The sequence below is a fragment of the Lissotriton helveticus genome, chromosome 7, assembly GCF_964261635.1.
Source record: "Lissotriton helveticus chromosome 7, aLisHel1.1, whole genome shotgun sequence".
NCBI classification, from domain to species: Eukaryota; Metazoa; Chordata; class Amphibia; order Caudata; family Salamandridae; genus Lissotriton; species Lissotriton helveticus.
In genome coordinates this window covers 500807775-500824224 of record NC_136068.1, presented here as the reverse complement: position 1 = coordinate 500824224, position 16450 = coordinate 500807775, and the positions used below count along the sequence as shown (strand labels likewise).

Genomic DNA, 16450 nt, shown 5'->3' with positions numbered 1-16450 from the left:
ATTATCAAAGCTAGTGATGAATCTGATTTGCTCAGAATTCTCACGGGTGTTAGGCACTAAAAGATCTTTCCTCAGCCTTTGCTCAACTTTGACTTCTGCTTGTTTGATCACAGATCTACTATAGCCTCTTTCACAAAATCTTTGACACATGGTGTTCTTTTCCAACTCAAAACCCACTTGTGAACTACAGTTCCGCTTGGCTCTGATAAGCTCACCTAGCGGGATGCTTCGTATCAAATTGGGGGGATGGCAGCTTTCTGCATGTAGTAAACTGTTCCCCGCTGTGGGCTTGCGGAAAAGAGAGCTAGTGAGTGTCCCATCAATCACTTCTAGATTCACATCCAGAAACTCCAAGTTCTTTGTGTTCATCTGACTAGTGAACTGTAAATTCAACGAATTATCATTGAGAACAATTTCAAATTCCTTTGCTTCCTCAAATGTCCCCTTCCACACACAAAAGATGTCATCAATATATCGGACCCAGAGAACCACGTGGTCAGTAAAGTGGGAGATGTTGTTCACCACTTGCTCCTCCCACCAGCCCAGGTACAATCCCGCGAAACTGGGGGCGAAGCAACTGCCCATCGAGGTTCCCCGGGTCTGCTGATATATTTGTTTGTTGAAAATAAAGAAATTGTTCTTCAAACAAATTTCTATCATGTCTAATAGCATGTGTGTGTGGAGTAAATGTGATATCGATCTTTCTCTCAAGAAATGCTTACATGCATCAATGCCCAAGTCGTGTGGTATACACGTATAAAGACTTGTGACATCAAAGCTGATCAACCAATAATCATTGTTCCAGACCAACTCATTGATCACCCTCAAAAAAGAAAGATTGATATCACATTTACTCCACACACACATGCTATTAGACATGATAGAAATTTGTTTGAAGAACAATTTCTTTATTTTCAACAAACAAATATATCAGCAGACCCGGGGAACCTCGATGGGCAGTTGCTTCGCCCCCAGTTTCGCGGGATTGCACCTGGGCTGGTGGGAGGAGAAAGTGGTGAACAACATCTCCCACTTTACTGACCACGTGGTTCTCTGGGTCCGATATATTGATGACATCTTTTGTGTGTGGAAGGGGACATTTGAGGAAGCAAAGGAATTTGAAATTGTTCTCAATGATAATTCGTTGAATTTACAGTTCACTAGTCAGATGAACACAAAGAAATTGGAGTTTCTGGATGTGAATCTAGAAGTGATTGATGGGACACTCACTAATTCTCTTTTCCGCAAGCCCACAGCGGGGAACGGTTTACTACATGCAGAAAGCTGCCATCCCCCCAATTTGATACGAAGCATCCCGCTAGGTGAGCTTATCAGAGCCAAGCGGAACTGTAGTTCACAAGTGGGTTTTGAGTTGGAAAAGAACACCATTAGTCAAAGATTTTGTGAAAGAGGCTATAGTAGATCTGTGATCAAACAAGCAGAAGTCAAAGTTGAGCAAATGCTGAGGAAAGATCTTTTAGTGCCTAAAACCCGTGAGAATTCTGAGCAAATCAGATTAATCACTAGCTTTGATAATCAATCGTGGCAATTGAGGAAGAGTCTCAAGCAACATTGGAACATCCTCAGATTGGACTGTGACCTAAAAGAGGCACTTAATGAAATTCCCTCTATTACCTTCAGAAAAGCGAAATCTCTTAAAGACACGCTTAGCAATGCCCTAATACAAGAACCCTGCAAATCTGTGAATATTGTGGGATTTTTCCCCTGCACTAAGTGCAAAGCTTGTAAATATAGCCACAAATGTAAAGGTCTGAAGTTATGTAAAGATCAAGCAGAACATAAAATTACCAAACGTGTGGGGTGTAATACTGAATACGCAGTGTATGCACTGCAATGTCCATGTGACAAATTCTATATTGGCATGACCACTAAAAAAGCCAAGTTGCGGGCATTGGAACATTTGAGGGCAATTAAAAATGCGAATCCACAATATCCTGTGGCCAGGCATTTCGTAGCTGAGCATCAACAGAACCCCAATCTTTTGAAATATTTTGTCATTCATTGTGTAGAACATAAAGAACGTGGTGGAAATAGGTTATTGGAACTACGTAAACTAGAATCCCGCTACATCATTAGGTACAATACCACACAACCCGCAGGACACAATATGGGGGAAGAAATTTCAGTCCATTTACAAACTTAATGTATTTTTAACTTGCCTGTTTTCTGACTAAGTTCCATTCTAAAAGTCTTTTAAGGTTTTTTATTCACTGTAAAACTAATGACATAGTAAACATTGTGCACATTGTCCTTTTATTTTCAGATGGAGATACATTGTACAGTTGAATCTAAATAGCCCACTTGGGCTCGACACCTAAAACACGAACATTTGCTGAGGCAGCTGGCCTTGTTTGAATCATTAATAATTCTTTTTGAAAATTCATCACTCGATGTGTAAAATTAAGAGAGTATACAATAATTTTTGTCTTATACACGAGAATTGTCAATTGGCCCACTTGGGCGGTATACCATGCTTTGTGCAGATATATCTGCAATTATCACGCAAAATGAGGGCAGTTTGCCCGATCTTTACAGCTGCAATTATGTTTTGTTCTCCATCAGCAACATTGCTTTAATTTATGGACTGTTGTTGCAACATAGTAACTCTTCTATGTCACTGTAATCACGTGCACGAAACAATGTGAAGTCTATCACTTTAAAAAGAATGGCCGCTTTAACGAATGTACCCGTGAGCAAGAAGCTCAAGGCTTCGAAACGCGTAGGGTTTGTTACTCCGTGTGCCAATAAATACTGCACCTTGAACACCATTTGAGCCCCGGTTCTGGTCTTTTTCGTGAAAAATACGGACTTGCTGTACCAGGAGTGTGTGGCATTTTGAGGGGGCGGCGACCCCGCCGGGAGCCCGCTGCCAAAAGTGGCTCGAGCACGCCAAACCAGTGTGCATCATATATATATATATATATATATATATATATATATATATATATCCCAATTTCCTCTAGAGAGCTACCTTCGCTCAGCCCATCAAGGATATAACAAAGGGCCCACAATGGGAAAGGGACCAACACTGATCTGGTCCCGCTTGCCCCTCCTAGAAGCTGGAGAATCAAACCGGCCATCCGACAGGGGAAATGCTGGGGTCTTCTCAGTTACCAGGTGAAATGGCACCACCATCTTCACAGTCTCGCCCACCATCTTGTCTCGCAGAACAGGCAAAATGGCGACCACATCCCCGGTTCATTCTAGGTCCAAGCGACTGACCTGTCGGTGGCAGGGTGCATCGACACATGCTGGCAACTCATTGCCATCACTGCCAGGCTAGTGTGGCTGGCGTAGGGTGTGATCAGGAGGCTGTAGGATTCGGAAGGGACATAGCTTCCAAGTTTTCAGACAGCTTATATGTGACAATTGTATTGTTCCTCTGTGCATATGAGTGATATTTTACTGCCAAATGTGTGACACTTTGAGTGAGTAAGAGCAATTACCAGTAATTGGGTACCTCTCTGTGAGTTTACTGCTATTGCATACAGTTGCATTACAATGCTATGAAAATACCCCAATTATCAGCCAGGCCGTTTGAAGTTGCCAGTGCTTGTTAGAAGTATCAACCAATCCTAACCATAAGTAATAACATCCTTACCATCTATGAACCACCACTGCCTTGAAACCGTGTAAGTGAATAGAACTAATTTAGACAACTACTTAAGTTATTATGTAGTTTACCTAGTTTTTAAAATTACAGAGTCATTCTGCTGCCTGCTGTACAGATTCAAGGCAGTCGGTTGGTGTGAGTGTTAATTCCAGCAGAGCAGCAGCCGAAGGCTCAGGTTTGGTAACAGTGAGGCTTCTGACAGTGGACATGGGCTCCCTGCTAGGAGTGGACCGGCTGGTGAGCTCTGGAGGCACATGGCCAGCCAGTGACCTACGTGAGCCCCAGGATATAACTTGCAAAAGGCACTAACAGACTTCACAGGTAAAATTCTATTTTTAATGTGTCAACGCTGTCCAAGGCTTCCTGTTCTGTGCCCACCCTTGCCTATGCTGCCCATTGGACCACCTCCTTGCTATCAGGGTTTTTGTGGGCTTGCATAACAGCTACACACAGTGGTTGTGCCTGCCATCATGCCACAGTGTCTGGACAGGCGCAGCAGCAGCAAAGGAATGGCCATGGAGTTCGCCACCCGCTGATGATACAGTGGGCCCCCCATAAAACAACAAGGGCAACTTAAATGTGCCGGATCCATGTGGTTGCTGAACCCAGCGCTTCAATGCCATTTGTTTATTTGTTCATACAGTGGCCCCATGCTTCCCTTCAAGGTACAAAAAGTTGGGTATGGCCACCATTGATTTTGGTAGCCGCCCACCAAACTTTTCACATGTTTTGTTTTTCAATAAAAATCTCCCAATATGGGAGTTTTTTGAAAAACAAAAAACAATGATCTTCTTACCCTAGGAGTTTTCTCCCAGAACACGAGGATCAATATTGTTTTCTGCCACTCACCGCCAGGTTTTTATTGGTGTGATGGACAGAAAGAAACAGGACATCACCCTGTCCTCCCTATATATGGTGGACAGTGTAATACCCTTCCTCCTTTGGATCGATGGAGTAGGGGGAGAAGAAGGAAGCTTTATGCTGAGGAAGCCAACAGGTGCATTGTTGACAGAAAGCTTGTAATTCGCCTGTTTCTCATGAAATGGGTGAACAGAGAGCGTGGCGAACATGGTACTCAACTGCATTTGCCACAGAGTACTCTGTCCACTAAACTCTAAATTGTCCCCATAGTGTAAACACATATTGATGATATGAAACATAAAAAAGCATAAAGAATGGATAGGAAAAAACATTGGTAATGTAAAGTATTGTCTCCAAACCCTGGCACTGAAGTGTACATCTCTTTAGGCAGATCTTCACACTGGATCAGGTGAAATGTGGTCAGATACAGGGCAAGGGAGTCAATAACTGAAGTTGGCAAATCCATTGCCCTATGCTGTATGCTCTGGTGGCTGGAAGCAAAAATGTGAATGACATTTGAACATGATTGAAGAGGGTTGACCGAAAGCCATTCATTTACGTACATATGTATGTTGAATTCTTTTTATTTTTGTGGACTTGCATAACAGCTAAAACTGTACCTAGGTCATATCCTTAAAAAAGTTTCAGTCAAAATATCATGAGTGCTATACAGGTTTTTTAAATGTAAACAGCACACAGAAATGATCGCAAGTCATCTCCTAGTAGGTGCTTCTTGCTTCCTTGTAGGTGTGTCTCAGTAATAAGGCCTCACCACTTCATCTCCTCCTCTCTCTCTTTATATCTGCAGAAGAGTCCCAACGTGACAGAGTTGAAGGTCTTCGCTGTGGTACTCCACACGCACCTGGCAGGTCGAGCTGTCCAAGTCGCCCACTTCAGGTGTGTAAATGTTTGCCCGGCGAATGTGGAAAACTGAGCGACTATGCAGCCAAGGGGCAAGTGGCCAGTCTATGCAGATGCAGAGTTGCTTTCTTTCCATACCCTGACATTGCAAATAAACCTTATTGTAAGACAATTGGTTAATAGGGAGATTGTGAATTCTACTGTAAGGAAACGCCTCTTTTTGTATGGTCACCCCCAAAGTTTTGAGCAGATGTTCTGCTTTTTTGACTCTGAGAATGCACTGATGCCTGCTATCCTGACCTCAGTGCCAGTTCCCTGACCCTAAAAGATGTATGTTTGATTGGCCTATAACCAATTGCCACAAGCTAACTTACTACCAAGTCCTAGTATATATTACATGGGGTACCCAGGGCATGTAAGTTAGAATGTTCCCTCAGTGACTGCAGCACATATTGTGCCATCCTTAGTGGAACAAAGTAAAACATGGCTTCAAGTCTGCCTCTACAGACTTGAAGGGCAGTGTACAACAGCTAACTTGAATTTGCAATTTTAATCAATGACAAAGCCCAAACTTCCTTTTAATATGTTTAAGTCACTCCTATAGCAGGCCTATCGAGTCCTAAGGCAGAGTCCAGCATATTAGAAAAGTAGAACATTGGTTTCACATATTCTGGAAGTAAAATCTCACAAATGTTGTTTTTACTGGGAGGTAGACTTGTTGCTCCATTGGTGAGTACAGAGTTACACACTGACCACCTCCGCTGGCTATCCTCTGCATGGAAATACCATACCAAAGTTCACAGCAAAGGGCCAAAAACGAAGGCTGCTGTGTCGAGTTGGTAGTTCCAATAGCTGGATCTTCGCTCCTCGCCAATGTCCAGCCCAGGATAACAGGACCTGACACCCAAAAGTTGCAAGCGAGTCTGCTGGACCTGAGAAAGTCATCGAGGTGCAGTTTGGTCACCCAGAAGGAGCGATACAGACAAAAGAAGGAAACCACTGAACTCGCTGTGCCAGGGGATTGGTAGGCCAGTGGTGAATCAATTTCTGGGGCCCGCAGAGGATTTTGAGGCCAAAATCACTTCATGAGGACTGTGGACTGATGAGTAGCCCTAGGAAGGCCCCGGCAACTGCACAGCATCCTTGAACATTTCAGGATCCTGTATCCCTTGCATCATGACCACTCCATAGAAGTCATAGGCAAGGGGCCTCTGACACCAGAACTGGACTGAAGACTGTCTTTCTTGAGGAGGTAACTGTTTTGTTGCATTCTGCTGGTCCCCTTGAGTGGCTCCCTTCCAGAGCTAGTCACCTAAAGTAACTCTAAATAACAGCATACCAACCTTTAAAAGTTTCTCTTGAAAAGTTTTTTAAGTGTCAAATTTGGTGAATTTGCCAATGCTTGTTTGAGGTTAAGTGAAAAATCCTGATTTATTATTTCTTGTGAAATATATATCTCCAAACTCTCTGGTGGATCTGTTTTGTTTTGGTGTCCATAAAGCCATAAAATGTTTTTTTTCTTCTATTTGTTGCCCTGTGAAAAGAACCAGGTCCAGATGGCATCCCTGCAGATATTTTCAAACCTAATGTTGACCTACCGGTGCCACTGTTCACCACCGTTTTAAGATAATCTGTGACGGGCCATATCCCTGACTCATAAAGGTCAGCTATAATTGCCCAAATAGAAAAAAGGGGGATAGGGCCTCTCCGTCATGTTGCAGACCAATCTCCCTGCTCGATTCTAGTGTGAAGATCTTAGGGAGGGTGCTTCTGTTGCATCTGGAAACAGGGGCTGAGGAAAATAAAATCGTGCCCAATGTTAAATTTGGCTTCAGACAAGGAACTGGGACGGTAGACCAATGTTCATTTTTTTTATGATAGCGGGAAAATACGTATTGGCCATCACGTGGCCTTTATTGATAGTGTCTTTGACCTGGTAAACTGATTAAAACTATTGGTCTTGATAGAAAGAATGGGAGTGGAACTGGAACTTCTCATCCAGGTGAAACTACTTCCCAAATTAGAACCATACGGGCGTGAGACAAGGGTGCATTTTAGCTCCTGTTCTTTTCCTTCTTTAAATAAACGGGATCTCTAAACATTTGTATAAAGTAGTAAAGGAAACCCCCAAATGCATTCTATTTTTGCTGTACACAGATGATGCCATATTCATTGCCTGTGCAGCAAATGGGCTGGAGGTCTGACTGGATTCCTTCTATTTTTATATGGAAGATTTGGATCTAAAAGTGAACCATCACAAATCATTTATTATGACCTGAGGGCGCGTAGACATTAAGTTAAAACCATTCGTCGTGGGGGAAACTCACAAAGAGAACATGAAAGATTTTTATTATTTGGGGATCCCTTTTAGTTTGTCTCTTAAATGGAATTCTGTTTAACTGCAAGGTCACAGTAATTCAGCAGGAACATCAAAACAATCATTAGATTGGGGTGTAGATTGGGACAAACACCTATCACGGAGCTGATCAATTCATATAAAAGCAAATGCATTTCAGCTGGGTTATATGGAGCAGGTTTGTGGGGCTATACAAATGCGCGCACTGTAAACTTGAAACCACTGTTTCTTCACGAGTTCCATTTAATGTTTTGAAAGTTTGTTGAACATTTCAATACAATTTCTTCAAGTCATATGCTTCATCGAATTTTAGCAAACATAATGAAATTCTTATGATGCAATTCTCAAATCCAAGTTATCCATAGGTCATATGTATACCCAATGCATTTCGGGTCAACAAAACGGGGACCCTTCATCAGGGGTCTGTAAAAGAAGTCAAAACAGGACCAATTCAAAACCTCCACATCTTAATATCATGAAAACATGTTTTACATTAACGTGTCTTAAAAATCCTGCATGCATTCCACAGTACGAACTAAATACACCAGAAATATACGTAAGAGAAAAGAGGCTCAAAGTGTGCTAGCTTAATGCTCTAGAATCCATAAGTGATATCAAAAAGAACAGCGCGAGAATCAGGTGCTCGTAAGACATACGGGTGAGTAAAAATAAGATGACCAGGATTCAGTAAAATATCACCTGTGCCATGGGCGGATTCCCGTTGTATTAGTGCAAATATGTGAACGAACAAGATACAATACCAACTATCAACTTACTTCGGACCGGACAACGCCACGTCTCTCACGTTTTGAAGTTGGAGAGTTTTACCTAACGGGGCTCCTGATTGGATATTATGTGCAAAATGAAATCATGTGATGTGTGCAAAGAGCCAATAAGAAACACGGATAGAACCCAATACGTACCATGTGATGTGCGAGTCAGAATTACGTGAAGAAATGTGAAAAAATGTGAAAAAATTTAAACAATGTCAGCAGAACGACACAAACAGTAAACGTATATAAGTTAGTAAATGCAGCAGCTCGAAAACATAAAACAAACAAGTATTCATGAGCAATAAATCACAAGATTAAATCAAATATCGAGCACAAAAAAATTACACTGAATAACAGGACTCAGAACCATTCTTTCGTCAATGGCTCTTTGCACACATCACATGATTTCATTTTGCACATAATATCCAATCAGGAGCCCCGTTAGGTAAAACTCTCCAACTTCAAAACGTGAGAGACGCGGCGTTGTCCGCTCCGAAGTAAGTTGATAGTTGGTATTGTATCTTGTTCGTTCACATATTTGCACTAATACAACGGGAATCCGCCCATGGCACAGGTGATATTTTACTGAATCCTGGTCATCTTATTTTTACTCACCCGTATGTCTTAAGAGCACCTGACTCTCGCGCTGTTCTTTTTGATATCACTTATGGATTCTAGAGCATTAAGCTAGCACACTTTAAGCCTCTTTTCCCTTACGTATATTTCTGGTGTATTTAGTTCGTACTGTGGAATGCATGGAGGATTTTTAAGACACGTTAATGTAAAACATGTTTTCATGATATTAAGATGTGGAGGTTTTGAATTGGTCCTGTTTTGACTTCTTTTACAGACCCCTGATGAAGGGTCCCCGTTTTGTTGACCCGAAATGCATTGGGTATACATATGACCTATGGATAACTTGGATTTGAGAATTGCATCATAAGAATTTCATTATGTTTGCTAAAATTTGATGAAGCATATGACTTGAAGAAATTGTATTGAAATGTTCAACAAACTTTCAAACCATTAAATGAAACTCGGTGAAGAAACAGTGGTTTCAAGTTTACAGTGCTCACATTCTGTTGGTTAGATTTCTCTATCCACCACATTTCTTTTGATTACATAAGGCACGGTTAGACTACGTGTGACGAATGCAAGCGCCAACCTGATCTCAGTATAAGTTTAATACAATTGAATCGTGAACCCTTGAGTGCTCCGGGATTACACTGTTACTCGCTATACAAATGCGAAAATCCTTCAAAGCATAAAAAACATTTTACACATAGGCTCCTTGCAGTTCCCAAGGGGACGGCCACCTTGTTTTGCCATGAGGAATTAGGCCTTCCACATTTTGAGGACCTGGTGTGTTTTGCCCGCCTATGTTCTGGATTACAACCAGTGGCACCCCAGAAGCAGCCCTGGTCAGACCCTGTATTTCTGATTGTATTTCTTTGGATGTGGTTGACTGGATTCCTTGGCTTTTATACTTAAAGAAAACTTTCCAGGCAATAGGCCTGAAAGATCTGTTCGAAAACCCTCATGTGATCACCCAATGATGGAAGGAGGAAGTTAAACAATGTTTTCTCAACCATTGTACGGCTTTGAGGTTGCAAAGGGCTCAGGCGTTGGTGTCAGTAGCAAGATATGCCATGGCTTTAACTACATGGAATCTAGAACTGGATCTATTCTGGATTACAAAACCCCCCTCCTACTGCTTTTTTGCTTAAATTTGTTTAGGTTAAGTATTGTATGTAAATGTTGAGGTCCCCTTCGTTTTGCAATGTATTTGATCATTGCAATAACATCACAAATCAAAGCACTTTGCACTATATATTGTTTTGCTCTCTAGATACTGAGCCTAGACGCTCTTTTTACGTTTCCGTTTTTGCACAGATCACAGCTGGGACAGAACCAGGAAGCCCTGGTATTTTTGCAGAAACTTTGTACAATAGAGGTCTGTTATGTAGTTTTAAACCTTATTAGAGGAGCATAGGTAGTAAGGAAAGGTAGTATGATTGTATTACCAATTCTGTTACTAGGTTGCATTACCTTCGTCCAGGGCCGGACTGGGAACCACAACCGGCCCTGGCAAAGTGCTCGGACGGCCCCTCCCCCTCCCCACTCGGGGGGTTGGAGGTGCCGCCGAGCTCTTTGCCGGAGCCGTTGTTTGGCCAATTTTGGTACAGGGCCGAAAACGGACCTGTAACAAAAACGGTCCCCAGGGGCCCAAAACTCGCACCAACCCATGCGGCGCACAGGGGGATTGCCCGGTGCCCGCTATGGCCAGTCCGGCTCTGCCTTCGTTATGAATTGTGTACCCACAACTGTGATGATTCTTTCATTCTCTTTATTTTATCTGTATATCGTCCTATTTATATATGTTTGCTGACTTTTATGGCTTATGCTGAATAAAGATTTGAATGAGTGAATCTATTTTGATGACCTGGGGTCAAGTTTATTACTTCTTTACTTGTTTTGGGCGCTGTTTAAATACTTTACCCTTATTCCTTTTTGTAAGCCTGATTGCTCAGAGCCATAGCTACTCAAGGTTGATCTAAAGTATTAAAGGGGTTGGTAGTGTATTACATGGTGAGGTCACACAACTACATCATATAATACACCTCATTTCCTCACACCTAATCAAGTGATAGGATCCAAACAACAATAAGGTGCATCACACAGTTTCAACAATTTAAACCAGGGCTTAAGCCTTGAAAGCTATAGCACAGAGCAGAGAGGCTTAATTTGGGAACATTTGCAAAGTATTTAGCAACACTAAAACACAAAAAACACAACTCGCTGAAAAATCCCACAAACAATTAAAAAAATTGAAGGAAAATGAAATAAGGAATAGGACACCAATATGACAAAAATCGAAGAAGGAGAACTAGAAACATGAATTTTTAAAGTTTTAAGGTAAAAAGTGGCAAGAAAAAGTTAAGTGGCATCAAGGAATGCAGTTCAAGGTTCACTGGGACCTAGGCACGATTTCAAGCTCAGAGCAGGAGAAATTGAAATTTCATAGCCACTGACGTCCTCTCGTAAGGCGGATACTTTTTGCACCTTTCCCCTGTCAATATGTCTAAATTCGGACTTTTTTATGGAGCTCAAAATCCTTCAGTGGGGCAAGACTGAACCTGTATACAATGAAGTTGCATCAGAATCGGTCAGCTTTACTGGGAGGACCTGCTGACATTGTGGAGGTCATGGAAGCTCCTTTAGCCACTTCTAAAGCTTCCAGGATCTTAGGAACAACACTTGGGTGCCAGAACACAATCCAGCAGAGGCGATCAGCAAGGTTGAGCCTAGTTCCAGTTGTAACCAATCCACTGGTTACTGCAGGAAAAAAGGCCTATTGCAGCCTTTTATATCTCTGCAGTCACACAGTAGGTTGCTTTCTCCTGCCATACGTATAACGGTAGTCCAGGCCCTCTTGTTGTCCTGCCTTGACTATGGCAACTCAGTCTACCTGGGAAGTCCTTTGTATGTGCTTAAGTGACTCCAAGTGGTCAAGAAAGCCACAGCGCGCAATCTACTAAAGATACCAAAACATCATACTATTGTCTTGTCTCCCTCCACTGGTTGCCAGTAGCCAAGAGAATTCAATTTAAATCTCTTTGCCGAGCCCTCCGGGCTATGTATCACAAGACTCCTCCTTTACTACTACAGCTTTTAAGCCCCTATACTCCTAAAAGATCTCAACAGTCTGCAGAAGAGAAGTTCTTCAATGTGTCTTTAATTAGGAAAGCTAGAACACTCGTTTGCGTATCTGGTATCAAAACTTTAGAACACCCTGCCATTATCATAAGAATGATGAAGGAAGAACTCAATTTTAGAAAATATCTCATTTCAGTAGTTTGCCTATCTAGCAGGCATTATGCTACGGACATGACATTGAGCCCTGAGAGGCTGTTGGGAAGCCATATGCTTTATAAATGCCTAGTATAGTATAGTATAGTCTCTCCATGTCCCTTGTAAGCTAGTGAAGTTGCTGACCACTCCTAAACTGCCTTGCTTGAGTTAATCTGAGTCACAATCTTCCCTAAAACCACCATGCCAGGCCCAAGCTATTGTTTCTGGTTCTGAGAGCAGTATTTTGCACCTCATCAAAGCAGCACTGACAGTATAGCTGCAGGCTGGCTAATTAGCCAAAGGAATTAAGGCAGGGAAAGTATACCTTTTTAAAATTTCCTTTCCCTGTATATTTATCATAAACCAACTGAATTGAATTTCTAATAAATATTAAAAACAATGTTTTAACCATCGCTGTAGCATATTTCAAACTCAATATATTTAATTATCATATTAATTGTCCTTTAGTTTTTTTTCTTCCATGAACCAGTTACAGCCCTAACAGTGAAAATAGGCATTGGTGTTAGTCACTGTAGAAACATGCAAACGTTAAATTCTTACATGTTCTATTTTTAAATACCAGCCAGCGTACCTTGTGGGCTACAAGGCAGACTTAGGATTGACCTCTTTAACATTTAAAGGTAGCGATTCTCTCCTATCAAAAGACATAATTTGGCAGGTCTCCCTGCTGGTTTAAAACTGCTGGAATCATACTACACATGTAGGAGTGAGGCAATATTTTCAGTCCAGTGAATGGCCAAAATGTGCTGTGGTCCACACGTGACATTTAACTTTCTATGACTTTAGTGTCTTTTCTTACAGCATATACTGTGAACTTACTGGACCGCTAACTATGCCAATTTGTGGATTAGCCAATATTAGGGATCAGAACACATGGGCTGGGGTCTTGACAGAAGTACCTCAATGCATAGAGTTACAAAACGAGCAGCACCTGTCCACAAAAAATGTGGGTGACTATGCAGAGCAAGGCACTTTCTCACACTTACCTTGCCCCGGGCAGTAAAAAGAATCTACCCATAGCCAAGGATAATGTCTGTATGAAAGGACTTCTCCTTCCAGTACCAACCCAATGCTACATTTCACAAATATACAGGCAAATGTAGCTGCTACATTCCCTTTTCCTTCACAAAAAGAACTTAGAGAGCTGCATAATCCATGTAACCCCCTGTAACTAATTGCCAGTCCCACAATCCTCTACATACAATCATCCCGTCTACCACTGTTGGATATACAGTGCCTTAAGATCTGACACCACATCTTCAGTCTGTCTTTTTTTATCTTAAACTTTTTTTGCACATTCCAAATTCCACAATTAGGAATCACTACTTTGGCAAACAATCTCTCAACCTTCCCAGGATCCTGAAATACACAGTGCTTCTGCATTTGTGACCATTTTTTAATCCACCCTCATTGTTCCAGTTCACTGGCATACTTACCTACTGCATTCTGTATGCCATGATAACCTTCCTCTCTGTCTGCAATTTCTTTACATATTGCCTGACTTAGAGCGAGGTAGGTGGGTTGATCCCCTCACAAATGTGACAGATATCCTGTCTGCCATACCGCAAGTGCATTATATCCTAGGACACCTGTAATAAAGCAGTCACATTTGTGATTGAGTAAGCCGTCAGCCAAACTCTAAATCATATCCTTAGTCCCTTAACTTTTGCTAAAGTGTCTGTGAGCGAGTTGAAATTTATTCCCACAAAAGCATCCACTCACAGCACAAAACTGACATTACCATACATGTACTAACGAACTCAAAGAGTATTTTGCAATTGATAATGTGTGATATTGTGCATTTAGTAGGCAACCTTACCTCTGTTGTACTTAGAAGCAAAACTCTTTGCTGCCATCCATAATACGTTGCTGTCTGAATGCACTGTACAAGGAATCTTTCTAACCCCTGATGCAAATTCAGTTGGCACTACAGGTGGATATGCTTCAAAGCTAACCAGGTTGTGTGGCAGCACTCTGAAAAATGGTTTAACTTCAATTGCTAGTGTTGTGGCTGGTGAGGGAGGCGATGCTGTAGCAGTCTTTCTCTTCCAGAGGACACTCATCAATAGTCATAAGCACTGAATAGTCCCGCCCATGTGCGGGGACCCCCAGAAATATATATATATATAGTGATGTGATCAATACAGGGGTTTCCCTGTCGAAACGCGTCATGGCTGCTATGGTGGAGAATAACGGTACAAAAGGGGGTGGTGATGGACGGAGCATCTGAATCAATCAAACACTCACACCCAGTCAAGAGATCTGGGTTTAATCCATCACCGTTCTTTAGCCCACTCTGCCACCCCAGTTCAGACATGACTATATGCAAATCAGTCTGACCCTGTGCTTTATGGGAACAGTCCAGCCCGAACTGCCAAGCCATGTCTTCCCTGGACCGGAAACAAGCTTCCGAGGACCGGTTTCTGGCATTCCAGCCGTCTTCTGCCCGGCTTGCTTGAATCCAGTGGCAAAGTGAGCAAGGGACTCACGTCTGAGCATACTCTGCCACACTTATGGTGGCCAAAAGCGGTACAAAAGGGGGTGGTGTTGGACGGAGCATCTGAATCAATCAAACACTCACACCCAGTCAAGTGATCTGGGTTTAATCCATCACCGTTCTTTAGCCCACTCTGCCACCCCAGTTCAGACATGGCTATATGCAAATCAGTCTGACCCTGTGCCTTATGGGAACAGTCCAGCCCGAACTGCCGAGCCATGTCTTCCCTGGACCGGAAACAAGCTTCCGAGGACCGGTTTCTGGCATTCCAGCCGTCTTCAGCCCGGCGTGCTTGAATCCAGTGGAAAAGTGAGCAAGGGACTCACGTCTGAGCATACCCTGCCACACTTATGGCGGCCAAAAGCGGTACAAAAGGGGGTGGTGATGGACGGAGCATCTGAATCAATCAAACACTCACACCCAGTCAAGAGATCTGGGTTTAATTCATCACCGTTCTTTAGCCCACTCTGCCACCCCAGTTCAGACATGGCTATATGCAAATCAGTCTGACCCTGTGCCTTATGGGAACAGTCCAGCCCGAACTGCCAAGCCATGTCTTCCCTGGACCGGAAAAAAGCTTCTGAGGACCGGTTTCTGGCATTCCAGCCGTCTTCAGCCTGGCTTACTTGAATCCAGTGGCAAAGTGAGCAAAGGACTCACGTCTGAGCATACCCTGCCACACTTTTGTATCGCATGGTGGAGAATAAAGCACTTTAGAATTCATCTTACTGCGTGGTGGTCCGGTTCCTGATCGTCATCTTCGAGGCGTTTGGTTACATCAGGACTGTATCTTATATATATATATATATATATATATATATATATGTATATATATATATAGATATATCCAACACAGTCCAGGACCCCAAATTAGACTTGCCACACGGGAGCTGATTATCAAACACCTCTTTATTGCGACATGCTCGTGGATTTCAGAAAGGAAAAAGCTTTCAGTCTGTTAAAATGCCAAACGCGTTTCGAGAGTTTAGCATACTCTCTTCCTCAGTGGCTTCATGTCTGAAAAGTGAAGTGGCAGCTTGTTGTGTGATTTATATCCAGCACCTGCCCTCCTTGGGCGTGGCCTCACACGGCCTTCTGGGCGCTGTAGTTTTAAGGCTGTATACTCCAAGTGGATGCACACTCCATCTCAATACAACAAAATTGCATCCCAAGTGGGTGAAAGTTAATAATCCTGCCTTCTTTCCACGCTGCTTTCCTGTAGCAATAAGGTGCGGGCTCGCACTCATACCTGGATAGCGTGCGCTGCCCCTTCCGCCTTGAACGCTGTACACAATCCTAGTGTCAGCAAGGTCAAAGTTTTAAGTTCGAAGGGCCAAGTCCGCGACCAGGGAGGCTGCTAAAATCCGACACAGTCCAGGACCCCAAATTAGACTTGCCACACGGGAGCTGATTATCAAACACCTCTTTATTGCGACATGCTCGTGGATTTCAGAAAGGAAAAAGCTTTCAGTCTGTTAAAATGCCAAACGCGTTTCGAGAGTTTAGCATACTCTCTTCCTCAGTGGCTTCATGTCTGAAAAGTGAAGTGGCAGCTTGTTGTGTGATTTATATCCAGCACCTGCCCTCCTTGGGCG

At 42.7% G+C, this 16450-nt stretch overlaps 1 protein-coding gene across 1 annotated transcript in view; it reads left to right on the top strand.

Annotated features, from left to right (window-relative positions):
• Positions 1 to 16450, top strand: part of LOC144768680 (putative DBH-like monooxygenase protein 2) — a 574472-nt gene that overhangs the window by 354805 nt on the left and 203217 nt on the right. Inside the window, exon 8 of the mRNA XM_078652509.1 lies at positions 5304 to 5392. Within this exon, the coding sequence (XP_078508635.1) occupies positions 5304 to 5392 (89 nt within the window). The remainder of the gene's footprint in view (positions 1 to 5303; positions 5393 to 16450) is intronic.